Source organism: Hyla sarda, chromosome 3 (genome assembly GCF_029499605.1).
Source record: "Hyla sarda isolate aHylSar1 chromosome 3, aHylSar1.hap1, whole genome shotgun sequence".
In the NCBI taxonomy this organism is placed as follows: domain Eukaryota; kingdom Metazoa; phylum Chordata; class Amphibia; order Anura; family Hylidae; genus Hyla; species Hyla sarda.
In genome coordinates this window covers 68,881,869-68,899,919 of record NC_079191.1, presented here as the reverse complement: position 1 = coordinate 68,899,919, position 18,051 = coordinate 68,881,869, and the positions used below count along the sequence as shown (strand labels likewise).

At 40.5% G+C, this 18,051-nt stretch overlaps 1 protein-coding gene across 1 annotated transcript in view; it reads right to left on the bottom strand.

The window, feature by feature from the left end:
• The window catches only part of GDF7 (growth differentiation factor 7), a 31,143-nt gene extending 13,595 nt beyond the window's left edge, over positions 1 to 17,548 (bottom strand). Inside the window, exon 1 of the mRNA XM_056564278.1 lies at positions 17,209 to 17,548. Coding sequence (XP_056420253.1) covers positions 17,209 to 17,548 — 340 coding nt within the window. The remainder of the gene's footprint in view (positions 1 to 17,208) is intronic.
• Positions 17,549 to 18,051: the final 503 nt, after the last annotated feature.

The window sequence follows — 18,051 nt, the reverse complement described above, 5'->3', positions numbered from 1 at the left end:
TCCAAGATACTGGAAATCCAGAATGCTTTAAGGAAGCCATTTCCTTCTATTATTTAGGGAAGTCATACTACCAGTCTTAATGTATGGGAAAATGTGTCCCTTCAAGATCTCTTAAAGACATTGTACTGAATTAGATAAATAGGGCTGAATGCTTCCAGAATCTAAGTCAGGAGTAATGTTCAGATCCAAAGTGGATTCATTTATTTTATTACACTTAAATACAATTATCGCAATATGAGGAAGGGGTGTGTGTCCACCCTGAATCGCGTCATTGATCCTTTTATTATTTTATTGTGCAGCAAATAAATCCACATTGGCTTTAACCCCTTAAGGACGCAGGACGTAAATGTACGTCCTGGTGCGGTGGTACTTAACGCACCAGGACGTACATTTACGTCCTAAGCATAACCGCGGGCATCGGAGCGATGCCCGTGTCATGCGCGGCTGATCCCGGCTGCTGATCGCAGCCAGGGACCCTCCGGCAATGGCCGACGCCCGCGATCTCGCGGGCGTCCGCCATTAACCCCTCAGGTGCCGGGATCAATACAGATCCCGGCATCTGCGGCAGTGCGCGATTTGAATGAATGATCGGATCGCCCGCAGCGCTGCTGCGGGGATCCGATCATTCAGAACGCCGCACGGAGGTCCCCTCTCCTTCCTCCGTGCGGCTCCCGGCGTCTCCTGCTCTGGTCTGTGATCGAGCAGACCAGAGCAGGAGATGACCGATAATACTGATCTGTTCTATGTCCTATACATAGAACAGATCAGTATTAGCAATCATGGTATTGCTATGAATAGTCCCCTATGGGGACTATTCAAGTGTAAAAAAAAAATGTTAAAAAATGTAAAAGTAAAAGTAAAAAAAAAGTGAAAAATCCCCTTCCCCAATAAAAAAGTAAAACGTCCGTTTTTTCCTATTTTACCCCCAAAAAGCGTAAAAAAAATTTTGTATAGACATATTTGGTATCGCCACGTGCGTAAATGTCCGAACTATTAAAATAAAATGTTAATGATCCCGTACGGTTAACGGCGTGAACGAAAAAAAAAAGTCCAAAATTCCTACTTTTTTTATACATTTTATTCAAAAAAAATTATAAAAAATGTATTAAAAGTTTTTTATATGCAAATGTTGTATCAAAAAAAAAGTACAGATCATGGCGCAAAAAATGAGCCCCAATACCGCCGCTTATACGGAAAAATAAAAAAGTTATAGGTCATCAAAATAAAGGGATTATAAACGTACTAATTTGGTTAAAAAGTTTGTGATTTTTTTTAAGCGCAACAATAATATAAAAGTATGTAATAATGGGTATCATTTTAATCGTATTTACCCTCAGAATAAAGAACACACGTCATTTTTACCATAAATTGTACGGCGTGAAAACGAAACCTACCAAAATTAGCAAAATTGCGTTTTTCGTTTTAATTTCCCCACAAAAATAGTGTTTTTTGGTTGCACCATACATTTTATGATATAATGAGTTATGTCATTACAAAGGACAACTGGTCGCGCAAAAAATAAGCCCTCATACTAGTCTGTGGATGAAAATATAAAAGAGTTATGATTTTTAGAAGGCGAGGAGGAAAAAATGAAAACGTAAAAATTAAATTGTCTGAGTCCTTAAGGCCAAAATGGGCTGAGTCCTTAAGGGGTTAAAGGGGTTCTCCGGTGCTTAGACATCTTATCCCCTATCCAAAGGATAGGGGATAAGATGCCTGATCACGGGAGTCCCGCCGCTGGGGACCCCCGGGATCTTGCACGCGGCACCCCATTTGTAATCAGTCTCCGGAGCGTGTTTGCTCCGGGTCTGATTACCGACGACCACAAGGTCGGCGGGGTGTGACGTCACGCCTCTGCCCCCGCTAGCCGGTTGGGGACCAGAGCCGGATGCCTGCTGAAATCATTCAGCAGGCACCTCGGCACATCGCCGAGGTGGGTCCTGAGACCCCCCCATGTTGGCGATCGGAGAAAATGGCATGTCAATTCAGGCATGCGATTTTCTCCAATTCCGGGTTGATCGGGTCTCTGGTGACCGGATCACCCGGAAAATAGGGCTGATCGGAGTTGTCAGCAACAGCCCCGATCAGCCTAAGGGATAGGAGTGAGGTCGCAGAGCTGCGATCTCCTCCTATCCCCTACCATTAGTCAGAACGGAGTTCTGACCAATGGCAGCGCAGGACGGGGGTTGCCATGGCTACCCCCCCGTTCTGCTCGCCCCTGGATGTCGAGGGGATCTGGGAAGAAGATGGAGGCCGTACCTGCAGGACAAGATGCCTGGGGACCCGGGATCTTCGCTGGAGCCTGCTGGATACTTGCTCAGGTAGGGAATCGATGGTGGGGGGAATTGAAAGTGAAAGTAAAACGATCTTTACTGTGGCAACCACTAGGAAGGCCAAACTGCAACTCCCAGCATGCCCAGACAGCCAAAGGCTGTCTGGGCATGCTGGGAGTTGTAGTTTTGCAACATTTGGAGGGTCACAGTTTGGAGACACAGTTTACAGGGTCACAGTTTACAGTGGTGCCCAAATGGTAGCCCTCCAGATGTTGCCAAACTACAACTCTCAGCATGCCTCGACTGCCCAGGCATGCTGGGAGTTGTAGTTCTGTAACATCTGTCACTTCAGATTTAGCAATTTTCATAAAATTTTTGAAAATTGCTGCTCTACTTTGAAGCCCTCTAATTTTTTCAAAAAGCAAAAATATGTCCATTTTATGATGCCAACATGAAATAGACATATTGTATTTGTGAAGAAAAATAAAATTTATTGTGAATATCCATTTTCCTTACAAGTAGAGAGCTTCAAAGTTAGAAAAATGCAAAATTTTAAAAATTTTCATAAAATTTTGGGATTTTTCACCAAAAAAGGATGCAAGTAACGCCGAAAATTTACCACCAAAATAAAGTAGAATATGTTACAAAGAACTATCTCAGAATCAGAATATTCGGTAAAAGCGTTTTCGCGTTATTAATTCGTAAAGTGACGGTGGTCAGAATTGCGAAAAAGGGCTCAGTCCTTAAGGTGAAAAAGGGCTGCGTCCTTAAGGGGTTAAAGGGACACTCTCGGAAAAAACTGCTACCCCGTCTAATGTATGACCTGTGGGGTAGAAAATGGCCTGCATGTTTTCTTTATCATTGTGTCATTTGCTATCTCCTTAGGAGACGCACTAGGCATAACACAACATATACATCTTGCCCAGAGTGTTCCTTCAAGCATACCTGTCAAAACTGTTGACATATGAAAGACATGTGAACGTTTTTATCTGTCGGTGTCTGAGTATTACGACCCTGACCAATGACGAGAATGAGAGGGGGCCCAGGTCACAAAGAGTCGGAAAAGACAAACTGGCCTTGGCAATGACAGGCTGAGGCGGGATACCACTGCTGCCAGTGATTGACTGACTGGCCTGTCGCTTTCCCAACTAGTACAACTCAGAAAGTGTTGGGCCCCATTCTGCAGATTATTGGGGGTCCCAATGGTGGGACCCTTTGATCAGACACTTATCCCCTCTCCGGTGGAGAGGGGATAAATAGTTTTTTCATAACTGGAGTACCGCATTAAGTTGTCCTTAAAGGAGTACGCTGGGATAGAAAATATTATCCCCTATCCTATGGGGGCATAAGTGTTAGATTGCAGGGTGTCCCACCACTGGGACCTCCCACATTCTCCCGCCCGGCACCCTGGCTCTCCTCCTGAATGGGGCGTGTTGAGTACCGCACATAGCAGTGGCTGACACGCCCCCTCAACGATTCTCTATGGGAGAGCTGGTGTGCTGCACTTGGGAATCCCCAGCTCTGCCATAGCATGTAGGAGGTGTGTCGGCCACCTCTTCGTGCAGTGGTCGACACACTCCATTTAGAAGGAGAGCTGGGGTAGTTCTGGAGATCTCAGGGGATCCCAGCAGTCAGATACCCCTCTTACCCCAGCCAGCCCCCGTTTTTTTCTCCCGAAGTACTCCTTTAAAGGGGTAGTCACTTCTCCAAAATGTATCCTCTATCCACAGAATCCAAGTCTTACAAAAATTACTGAGCACAATTTTCCACCATTTTTGTGATGGGTGGTGGGTCACTGTGTACCAGTTCCACTATAATAGATACAGGACGGGTGGTCTTAGGCGATAGCGTTGTGGGAACTGGGTGCTCTATAAACCCAGTAATACAGCAATCTTAAGAAAAATACATGTAGACCACTTCTTAAGCAAATAATCTTTACTTTTATATATGATTCATTCCGAACAAACAGGAATCAATACATTGTATTCACCCAAGTGAGTCAGTCCGCACAATGTCTGGAGACAATAACAGGCTCTTCAGGAATCAGCGTGCTTCTGCGCAAATCTTTTTAATTCCAGCCGTCTCCATTCCTCTACTGCGGTCTGATTAAAATTACATGAGCACATATGCGACATTTCAAGGGCAGCCACCCTCTTTTTTCAAGCATACGTTCACTATGCTTGAGAAAGAGGGCGGAGGCCCTTGAAATGTCGCTTACCTACATGACCCAGATATATCTACATGACCCTGACATACCTACATGACCCAGATATATCTACATGACCCTGATATGCCTACATGACCCAGATATATCTACATGACCCTGACATACCTACATGACCCAGATATACCTACATGACCCTGATATGCCTACATGACCCAGATATATCTACATGACCCTGATATGCCTACATGACCTTGATATGCCTACATGACCCCAATATACCTATATGACCCAGATATACCTACATGACCCTGATATACCTACATGACCCTGATATACCTACATGACCTGATATACCTAAATAATCCAGATATACCTCCATGACCCAGATATATCTACATGACCCTAATATACCTATATGACCCTAATATACCTATATGACCCAGATATACCTACATGACCCTGATATACCTACATGACCTGATATACCTAAATAATCCAGATATACCTCCATGACCCAGATATATCTACATGGCCCTGATATGCCTACATAACCCAGATATACCTACATGACCCTGATATACCTACATGACCCTGATATACCTACATGATCCAGATATACCTCCATGACCCAGATATATCTACATGACCCAGATACACCTACATGATCCAGATAAACCTACATGACCCTTATATTCCTACATGATCCAGATGTACCTCCATGACCCAGATATATCTACATGACCCAGATATACCTCCATGACCCTGATATACCTACATGATCCAGATATACCTACATGACCCAGATATACAGTACAGACCAAAAGTTTGGACACACCTTCTCATTCAGAGTTTTCTTTATTTTCATGACTGAAGGCATCAAAACTATGAATTAACACATGTGTAATTATATACATAACAAAAAAGTGTGAAACAACTGAAAATATGTCATATTCTAGGTTCTTCAAAGTAGCCACCTTTTGCTTTGATTACTTCTTTGCACACTCTTGGCATTCTCTTGTTGAGCTTCAAGAGGTAGTCACCTGAAATGGTTTTCACTTCACAGGTGTGCTGGTGTGGAGGAGGAGGTGTGATGGTGTGGGGGGGGGGGGGGCTTTGCTGGTGACACTGTTGGGGATTTATTCAAAATTTAAGGTATACTGAACCAGCATGTCTACCACAGCATCTTGCAGCGGCTGCTATTCCATCCGGTTTGCGTTTAGTTGGACCATCATTTGACCCCAAACACACCTCCAGGCTGTGTAAGGGCTATTTGACCAAGAAGGAGAGTGATGGGGTGCTGCACCAGATGACCTGGCCTCCACAGTCACCAGACCTGAACCCAATCGAGGTGGTTTGGGGTAAGCTGGACCACATAGTGAAGGCAAAAGGGCCAACAAGTGCTAAGCATCTCTGGGAGCTCCTTCAAGACTGTTGGAAGACCATTTCAGGTGACTACCTCTTGAAGCTCATCAAGAGAATGCCAAGAGTGTGCAAAGCAGTAATCAAAGCAAAAGGTGGCTAGAACATAGAATATGACATATTTTCACATGTTTTGTTATGTATATAATTCCATATGTGTTAATTCATAGTTTTGATGCCTTCAGTGTGAATCTACAATTTTCATAGTCATGAAAATAAAGAAAACTCTGAATGAGAAGGTGTTTCCAAACTTTTGGTCTGTACTGTATCTACATGACCCTGATATACCTACATGACCCTGATATACCTACATGACTCAGATATACCTATATGACCCTGATATACCTACATGACTCAGATATACCTATATGACCCTGATATACCTACATGACTCAGATATACCTATATGACCCTGATATACCTACATGACTCAGATATACCTACATGACCCGACCCTGATATACCTACATGACCCTGATATACCTACATGACCCTGATATACCTCCATGACCCAGATATATCTACATGACCCTAATATACCTACGTGATCCAGATATACCTCCATGACCCAGATATACCTACGTGATCCAGATATACCTCCATGACCCAGATATATCTACATGACCCAGATATGCCATGAGGTGGTCCATACATTACTCCTCCTTAAGTGTTTACATGCAACAATAAAACTACAGCAGGCGAGAACAGGGGACATGAAATATATTTGTGAATTGTTTATGTAAAAAAAAAGGAATCAGTGTGTTAGATCAGTGGTCTCAAATTGTTGACTCTACAGTTGTGGAAACTGCAATTCCCAGCATGTCCTGACAGTACCGAGTATTGGTCTTTTCATATATTACATTTTGGAAATGAACATGTAAGGGTTTGTTAACATATAGTCAGGTCCATATCGACACAATTCCAACATTTTTGGCTCTATACACATGGATTTGAAATTAAATGAACAAGATGTGCTTTAACTGCGGAGCTTTAATTTGAGGGTATTTACATCCAAATCAGGTGAACGGTGTAGGAATTACAACAGTTTGCATATGTGCCTCCCAATTGCTAAGGAACCAAAAGTAATGGGACAATTGGCTTCTCAGCTGTTCCATGTCCAGGTGTGTGTTATTCCCTCATTATCCTAATTACAATGAGCAGATAAAAGGTCCAGAGTTCATTTCAAGTGTGCTATTTGCATTTGGAATCTGTTGCTGTCAACTCTCAAGATGAGATGCAAAGAGCTGTCACTATCAGTGAAGCAAGCCATCATTAGGGTGAAAAAACTAAAACAAACCCATCAGAGAGATAGCCAAAACATTAGGCGTGGCCAAAACAACTGTTTGGAACATTCTAAAAAAGAAGGAACATTGGTGAGCTCAGCAACACCAAAAGACCCGGAAGACCAAGGAAAACAACTGTGGAGGATGACCGAAGAATTCTTTCCCTGGCCAGATGAAGAACACTCTCCAGGAGGTAGGTGTATATGTGTCAAAGTCAACAATGAAGAGAAGACTTCACCAGAGGGAATACAGAGGGTTCACCACAAGATGGAAACCATTGGTGAGCCTCAAAAACAGGAGGGCCAGATTAGAGTTTGCCAAACGACATCTAAGAAAGCCTTCATAGTTCTGGAACAACATCCTATGGACAGATAAGACCAAGATCAACTTGTACCAGAGTGATGGGAAGAGAAGAGTATGGAGAAGGAAAGGAACATGATCCTAAGCATACACCTCATCAGTGAAGCATGGTGGTGGTAGTGTCATGGCATAGTGGGCATGTATGGTGCCAATGGAACTGCTTCTCTTGTATTAATTGATGGTGTGACTGCTGACAAAAGCAGCAGGATGAATTCTGAAGTGTTTCAGGCAATAAAATCTGCTCATATTCAGCAAAATGCTTCAGAACTCATTGGACGACGCTTCACAGTGCAGATGGATAATGACCCAAATCATACTGCAAAAGCAACCAAAGAGTTTATTAAGGGAAATAAGTGGAATGTTATGCAATGGCCAAGTCAATCACCTGACCTGAATCCGATTGAGGATGCATTTCACTTTCTGAAGACAAAACTGAAGGGAAAATGCCCCAAGAACAAACAGTAACTGAAGACAGTTGCAGTAGAGGCGGCAGAGCATCACCAGGGATGAAACCCAGCAACGCCTGCTGATGTCTATGCGTTCCAGACTTCAGGCTCTAATTGACTGCAAAGGATTTGTAACAAAGTATTAAAAAGTGAAAGTTTGATTTTTGATTATTATTCTGTCCCATTACTTTTGATCCCTTAACAAGTGGGAGGCACATATGCAAACTGTTGTAATTCCTACACCGTTCACCTGATTTGGATGTAAATACCCTCAAATTAAAGCTGACAATCTGCAGTTAAAGCATATCTTGTTCGTTTCATTTCAAATCTATTTTGGTGGTGTATAGAGCCAAAAATGTTAGAATTGTGTCGATGTCCCAATATTTATGGACCCGACTGTATATCTGGTCATCCATGGTAACATGCTCCATAGGCTGATGTGGGCCACAATGCCAGACTTGGCAAAATGGTGGATCAAAAGACGCTGCATGCAACACATTCTGATCCTATGCAGCCTCACTGGAAGGAAACTATGCCGGATAGATAGATAGATGGATAAATAGATAAAAGTAGATACTCACAGAACTTAAGTCGCTTGGTGAAGAAAAAGTTGTACCGTATTTTTCGCCGTATAAGACGCACTTTTTCTTCCCCAAAACTGGGGGGAAATACACCCCTATCGCGGCGGCCCCTGCGGCCATCAACGGCCGGGACCCGCAGCTAATACAGGACATCACCGATCGCGGTGATGCCCTGTATTAACCCTTCAGACGCGGCGATCAAAGCTGACCGCCGCATCTGAAGGGAAAGTGACACTAACCCGGCTGTTCAGTCGGGCTGTTCGGGACCGCCGCGATTTCACTGCGGCGTTCCCGAACAGCCCGACTGAATAGCCGGGTTAGTGCTTACAGGACACCGGGGGGACCTTACCTGCCTCCTCGTTGTCTTCTCCGTTCAGGGATCCCCTGTATGGCCGGCGCTCTCCTTCCTCGTCATCACGTCGTCGCGTACGTGCGTCGGCGTGCGCAACGACGTGATGACGGCGACGGAGAGCGAGGATACCCGGCCGACAGCAGAGACGTTCCGGAGCGACGGGGACAGCGATGGAGCGACATCCAGGGCAGCGGTGACGGGTCCGGAGCGGCGGGGACACGTGAGTATTACCTCCTATGCAGTGGTCTTCAATCTGCGAACCTCCAGATGTTGCAAAACTACAACTCCCAGCATGCCCGGACAGCCAACGGCTGTCCGGGCATGCTGGGAGTTGTAGTTTTGCAACATCTGGAGGTCCGCAGGTTGAAGACCACTATTGGGTTCAAAATCTTAAATTTTTTAGATTTTGCACCTAAAAATAGGGTGCGTCTTATACGCCGGTGCGTCCTATAGGGCGAAAAATACGGTAAGTTATTTATTCTCCAGTGTTACAAACAGTGCTATGTTTCAAAGAATGCCTGGAAATCACAGCGAGAGGCTGCTGAAACGTAGCACGTAGTACTTTGTATAGAAGCAGAGTCCTTAACCGAGGCTCACACACCTGCAGGCACCACTATATTTTTTATTGGATTAGTAGCTGTGCTGTTCTTCTGAAATGTTGTAGATAGATAGATGGCAAACACAAGCTTGATAAAGATTCCATGGCGGAACTGAAATGTTTGTTGGCTAATGTGGACTGCAATCGGGTCTGGGACGCTGGCACCAATGTTTTATGGATTGGCTAAGTAGTACTGTATTCTCATTGTGGGATAGATACTAGAGATGAGCGAACTTACAGTAAATTCGATTCGTCACAAACTTCTCGGCTCGGCAGTTGATGACTTATCCTGCATAAATTAGTTCAGCTTTCAGGTGCTCCCGTGGGCTGGAAAAGGTGGATACTGTCCTAGGAGACTCTTTCCTAGGACTGTATCCACCTTTTCCAGCCCACCGGAGCAACGGAAAGCTGAACTAATTTATGCAGGAAAAGTCAGCAACCGCCGAGCTGAGAAGTTCGTGAAGAATCGAATTTACTGTAAGTTCGCTCGTCTCTAATAGATACATATAAAATAGAAGATAGATAGATATGAGAGATAGATGATAGATACATATAAAATAGAAGATGGATAGGATTTGAGATAAATAGATAGATAGAAATCAATAGATAGATAGATATGAGAGATATATATAGATAGATAGATAGATATAGATAGATATGAGATAGATAGATAGATATAGATAGATAGATAGGAGATAGATAGATATAGATAGATATGAGATAGATAGATATGAGATAGAAAGATATAGATAGATAAATATTAAAAAAAAGGTAGAATAGCTGGATAAAAAAAAATAGAAGCTAGATTGGTATGAGAAGTAGAAATGCAGGGCACATAGGTGTATATTACCATCTATGTATGTATTTCTTATATGGTTGGGTGACCTGCTCTTGACATGATGATCTGGTTGTTCTGTATATCTGGATATAAACTCTGGAGAATTGCGCTAATCTTTACTCTTCTTGAACTAATATATAAAAAAAATGAAAGCTGAACCATTCTGATGTATTTTTCAGTCATCTCTTGGTTGGAAATTCCTGCATGGTGGAGAAGATAAGGGAATTCTTTGAATAGGTCATCTGGATTCATTTTACATTAAGTGATTGGTCAAGCATTACAGAATTAACCCTCCGTGTCCCAGATAATGGGATTAATGACGTGCCAAGCCATGGGCAGCAGGCCTGCGGAGGCAGGAAGGGGTTAAAGGGAGCCTTGTGTAATGGCTTATAATATCGTTTTATTACCAGTCCACAAATATTTGCCATCAGCCCGATGAGCCTTTTAACTCACTTTATTTATTGCCTCATTTCTGCCAATAAATCGTGTAATATCAGTATCAGCTTGTAAATGCTTGGAGAAAGTGCAGGAATATCACAGGCAAGTGTTATTACTGAGCACACGACTGGGAACATCACCCTGCAGACTGGGAACATCACCCTGCAGACTGGGAACATCACCCTGAAGACTGGGAACATCACCCCGCAGACTGGGAACATCTCCCCGCAGACTGGGAACATCACCCTGCAGACTGGGAACATCACCCTGCAGACTGGGGACATCACCCTGCAGACTGGGAACATCACCCTGCAGACTGGGAACATCACCCTGCAGACTGGGGACATCACCCTGCAGACTGGGAACATCACCCTGCAGACTGGGAACATCACCCCGCAGACTGGGAACATCACCCTGAAGACTAGGAACATCACCCGGCAGACTGGGAACATCTCCCTGCAGACTGGGAACATCACCCTGCAGACTGGGAACATCTCCCTGCAGACTGGGAACATCACCCTGCAGACTGGGAACATCACCCTGCAGACTGGGAACATCACCCTGAAGACTAGGAACATCACCCGGCAGACTGGGAACATCACCCTGCAGACTGGGAACATCACCCCGCAGACTGGGAACATCACCCCGCAGACTGGGAACATCACCCGGCAGACTGGGAACATCTCCCTGCAGACTGGGAACATCACCCTGCAGACTGGGAACATCACCCTGCAGACTGGGAACATCACCCTGAAGACTAGGAACATCACCCGGCAGACTGGGAACATCACCCTGCAGACTGGGAACATCTCCCTGCAGACTGGGAACATCACCCGGCAGACTGGGAACATCTCCCTGCAGACTGGGAACATCACCCTGCAGACTGGGAACATCTCCCTGCAGACTGGGAACATCACCCTGCAGACTGGGAACATCACCCTGCAGACTGGGAACATCACCCTGAAGACTAGGAACATCACCCGGCAGACTGGGAACATCACCCTGCAGACTGGGAACATCACCCCGCAGACTGGGAACATCACCCCGCAGACTGGGAACATCACCCTGCAGACTGGGGACATCTCCCCGCAGACTGGGAACATCTCCCCGCAGACTGGGGACATCTCCCCGCAGACTGGGAACATCACCCCGCAGACTGGGAACATCTCCCCGCAGACTGGGGACATCTCCCCGCAGACTGGGAACATCACCCCGCAGACTGGGGAGACATTCTCAGCCAGAATCCCATCCAAACCTCAGTCATAGCTGGAGCTTCCTGCACTCGGGCACCAGGAGTCAGCTCCCTGTTCCAGCTCAGTGACTATATGTCCTCGCCAAAGCAGAGTGGTTGGTTGGAGGCCCCTTGGCACCCAGCCCCTGGAGCACATGTCCTGCCAGCCTCCTGGGCACAAACCACACTTATACATACATATATAGAATAAGTAAATGTAAACATGCCTGGGGTAACATATACCTATTGTAAAACTACAAAGGAAATAATATCATGGCGGACTAGATGCAACAGTGGTCTTTTTATGCCATCAATCTTTATAAGGAGACTGAGATACGTAGATATACATTCCCATATACAGATCCTGTCATACCCTATCCTTGCATGTCTATACTGTATAAACCTACATACATATACAGATACCTAGATACAGATGCTTTTATACATTATTACATACATATTTCCTCATACACATCCCTGTATATGTGTTCTTCTATATAGATATAATATCATTTACATATCACGATATACGTATTCTACTGTACATATCCCTATATTACTTACATATCCCTATATACATATTCCAATATAAATGTCCATATACTATTTACATATCCCTAAATATATATATATATATATATATCATCTAATATACATACCCCTATATTACTCACATATCTCTCTATGCATATTCCATTTTCATATCCCTATATTACTTACATATCCCTATATACATATTCCAATATAAATGTCCATATATTATTTACATATCCCTAAATATATATATATATATATATATATATATATATATATATAATCTAATATACATATCCCTATATTACTCACATATCTCTATATGCATATTCCATTTTCATATCCCTATATTACTTTCATATCTCCATATACATATTCCAATATAAATGTCCATATATTATTTACATATCCCTAAATATATATATATATATATATATATATATATATATATATATATAATCTAATATACATATCCCTATATTACTCACATATCTCTATATGCATATTCCATTTTCATATCCCTATATTACTTTCATATCTCCATATACATATTCCTACCTTATTTACATTTCTTAAAGTACGTATCTCTAGGTACATATATCTACATATATTTCTATACACATATATATTAATAGTATATGCATATCTCAAAATACATTAATTAATAAACATATCCCTATTTCTATTGTCTAAACATCAGTTCAACAACTATACCCATATTATAGTAGAACACAAAAACGATAAGACTAAAGAATAAAAAAAGTACTTTAAGTAAAAGTATTAAAGTATGACAAATAAAAACTATATATATATTTATATATATATATATGTATATATATATATATACACACATATATATAATTATTTTAAATACATTAATGTTGTCAATGTTACATGTGTAAATTACATTTCTAAATTCAATTTTTTTTTCAGATTTTTTTAAAATAAACTAATGAAATAGTGACAGAGCATTTAGGAATTTAGGTGAAAAGGTAACATGACTATAAAATATCTATTTTAAATATATATATTATTTTTTTTAATTATATTTCACACTCTAGCAAACAATACATGAAAACATGGATGTACTAGAACAATAGCTTAAAAACAGCAATAGCTCTGTTAATAGAATAACAATTGTATGATAAAATGGGCAATAAAATAATACTAAACCATTATAGAAAAATGTTACTAATGGAGTTATAGCAATAATGGAATAATAAAAATACCAATAATACAAAACATAATACTGTCATAATACTATCTCACATGTATCCATTATTATTTAATTTATATCAACTTAAAAATTAACTTTTATGATTTTAGTTGACCAATTAATCGTAATGTACAGAGCATCCCACCTATACACTGAAGATCAGCGCTCACATATCTATTGTTCAGTTTGTACTTTAGTTCTTATAAAATAGAATTCACTTACTAAAAAATAATACAAAATAATAAAAATTATAAGCAAAATAGACATCAAATTATTAAAAAGCAACTGTGTAAAACTGCACTGTACCAAATAGATACATGCAGCAAAAAGCTATTAAAGTAGCAAAATTATTATTTCTTTAATCTAATATTTAGATTCTTTTTATACTATAGTTGACTTTGTTAAAACTTTGTTTTATTGCTTGTATTATTATCATTATTATTAATTTTAATTATTCATTTATTTTACACTAAATATTTCATTTCATCATATACATTTTATGTATTATTTAATTAAATAAATATAAAGATAAGTCAATGCTTATTATTAAATAAAATGTTTATATATATATATATATATATATATATATATATATGTATGTATATACACATACATATATATTTTAGGATTTTAGCATATGGGGGTGGGCCCAATGGAACATTTGCAGGTGAGGGGGGTATATTTTATGTCCCCAGCAGAAGGTACGTGGTGATGTTAAGTAATTTACACCAAATAAGATCATGTAAGTGGCAAATGGATTATTGCTTTATTATAGCCAAGGGCTGGGGTGGAAATGACATGATGTGCATGCCTTGAGGAAGGAGGAGGTCACTCTGGGGATGGTAGAAGGGCACTATGCCCCTCAGGTTATCTGCATGCTGGTGGGAATGATGAGAGCCATCCACTTCTCCATGGTTACTCTACGAGGCTTCCCAGGCATCTTCCCAAAATCTCTACTATTGCAATTTAAAACCAACAGGAGGCGCATCAGGTCAGCCCAGTCCCACCACACAGGAAGAAGAAGGGACATATGGACATTTGTGGCCCTAGGTAAAATATTCCCACTCTATTGCTTCTATTAAGAGAGTTTCCCTCTCTATATCAAATATTCATAGCAAGAGTTACAGTGCACAGACTATACTATATATCCAAGAATATATATGTACCTGGTGCTTTATATCTAAAAGTAGGGTAAATTAAATCATCGATATAACAGATACAGAACTGAGGTTGGTATCTGACACACTGTAATATCTCAATGTGTTATCTGTGGTTTTCTACAGGACAGCAGGTCCATAGAACACAAAAGAAAGTACTTATTCTCTTATCTATTCTAAGTACCATGCTTTTATAGTACAGTCTGTGTGTTTGAATTGGAAGTTTCCTGTCATGCCCCTTGATATTTGACAGAGAATAGATAGATAGATATGAGACAGATAGATATGAGATAGATAGATATGAGATAGATAGATATGAGATAGATAGATAGATAGATAGATAGATATGAGATAGATAGATATGAGATGGATAGATATGAGACAGATAGATATGAGATAGATAGATATGTGATAGATAGATAGATATGTGATAGATAGATATGAGACAGATAGATATGAGATAGATAGATATGAGATAGATAGATATGAGACAGATAGATATGAGATAGATAGATATGAGACAGATAGATATGAGATAGATAGATATGTGATAGATAGATATGAGGTAGATAGATATGAGACAGATAGATATGAGATAGATAGATATGAGACAGATAGATATGAGACAAGATAGATATGAGATAGATAGATATGAGATAGATAGATGATAGATAGACAGACAGACAGATAGATAGATAGATAGATAGATAGATATGAGATAGATAGACAGGCAGATAGATATGAGATGGATAGATAGATATTAGATAGATAGATATTAGATAGATAGATATGAGATAGATAGATAGATAGATAGATATGAGATAGACAGGCAGATAGATAGATAGATAGATAGATAGATAGATATGAGATGGATAGATAGATAGATATTAGATAGATAGATAGATATTAGATAGATAGATAGATATGAGATAGATAGATATGAGATAGATATGAGATAGATAGATATGAGATAGATATGAGATAGATAGATATGAGATAGATAGATAGATAGATAGATATGAGATAGATATGAGAGAGACATGTGATAGATAAATAGATAGATATGAGATAGATAGATGATAAATAGATATGAGATAGATAGATATGAGATAGATAGAAAGAAAGAAAGATAGAAGTGATAGTTAGTTAATGAGACAATAGATAAATATGAGACAAATAAATAGAAGAAATAAAAAGATAAATAGATAGATGTATTTTCCATTCTTAATAGTAATATAGGAATATACAGGTGTAAGACCTCACTGCACCATGCTGCCTTTTGCCACAGTAATGCCATCTCTAACCAGTAGTGCCAACATCCTGGTACAGTGTGAAGTCTGTTTATCTATCTATTTAACTCATATCTATTTATCATCTATCTATCATCTATCTATCTCATATCTATCTATCTATTTATCTATCTATCGCATATCTATTTATCATCTATCTATCTATCTCATAACTATCTATTTATCTATCTCATATCTATCTATCTATCTATCATCTATCTATCTATCTCATATCTATCTCATATCTATCTATCTCATATCTATCTATCTATCACATGTCTCTATCTTATCTATCTATCTCATATCTATCTATCTGTCTCATATCTATCTCATATCTATCTATCTATCTCATATCTATCTATCTCATATCTATCTATCTATCTATCTATCTCATATATATCTATCTCATATCTATCTATCTATCTATCACATGTCTCTATCATATCTATCTATCTATCTCATATCTATCTATCTGTCTCATATCTATCTAGCTCATATATATCTATCTATCTATCTCATATCTATCTATCTCATATCTATCTTATATCTATTTATCATCTATCTATTGCATATCTATTTATCATCTATCTCATCTATCTATCTATCTATCTCTCTCTCTCATATCTATCTTTCTATCTCATATCTATCTTATATCTATTTATCATCTATCTCATCTATCTATTATCTATCTATCTTATATCTATCCTCTTTCTATTCATCTGTCATCTATTACTAACCTCACATATAGCCTGTAATGCCCCTACCACCTATATCACCATACATATAGTGGGCTGTAGACTTCAGAAGACCCCAATATAAAGATTCTATCCATAATGATGGGGATATTCTCTAGACAACAATGGGACCTGCCATCTATACAAAACTTAAAATGTACAAAATATTTATACAAAAGTCAAATGACATTAGTAAAATAATAACCTGAGTTAACAGAAAAGTGTTGCCTGTATGTTGAGGGGTCTGCACCAGTATTAGTGTCCCAGCATCACCCCTTAAAGGAAGACTCACCTTGCCCCTGGTCCACAAAGCTGGTGACAGTGTTGGCCCCTGCCCTGGTCACATTGCCTGGTAGTCCTCTGTGCCCAGACCTTGACATTCTCTTGTATAGTGCCAGCATGTATTCATGGGGCACCACTGCACCCTTTGCACTGGATTCCTTTCTGGAGGTGAAGTGGTTCAGGCTATCCCTGTGTAAAGTGCCAAGTGCATGGCTAGCTGGCAGTGCCCTCCTTGCAGCTTGTCTTTGTGAAGAATAGGGGAGCACTGCTGCAGCCTGGGGGCTCTGCCCAGCCCAGAGCCAGGCACTCCACAGCCCCAGACACAGAGCAGCAGCCTTCCTTAGATCCATTTTATCAGTGCACTCTGCTAGGGAATGAGAGACTTGGAGGGGGTATGATGACTTTGGGAACTCCCCTGTTGCTTTTCTAAGATTGTGCTAATAACCTGTGAGTAGGAGTCAATTTCAGACAGATCAGGGCGCCCTCTGGTGCACAAGAGTGGGTATTGCCTCCCATTGCTACCTGCAGATGGATATGGAGTGTGATCAGAGAGAACTAGACCATCTCCAGGACACTGGATTCTTGCTTTTAACTCTTTCGTTGCATCTCTGGACTATTGTGCAATCATGGCCATATAAAATTCCATGTTCAGCGAGGTTTTAGGTTAAAACAGAACACATGATGCCAGTGTGAACAGAGCCTGAGACGTGACATGTCATACAGTAGGCACCAATTGACAGATGTGTTATGTATTGTGACACTTTAATTTTTTTAATCAATGATGTCCAAAATCTGGTCCTCCATATGTTGCAAAACTACAACTCCCAGCATGCCCGGACAGCCGTTGGCTGTC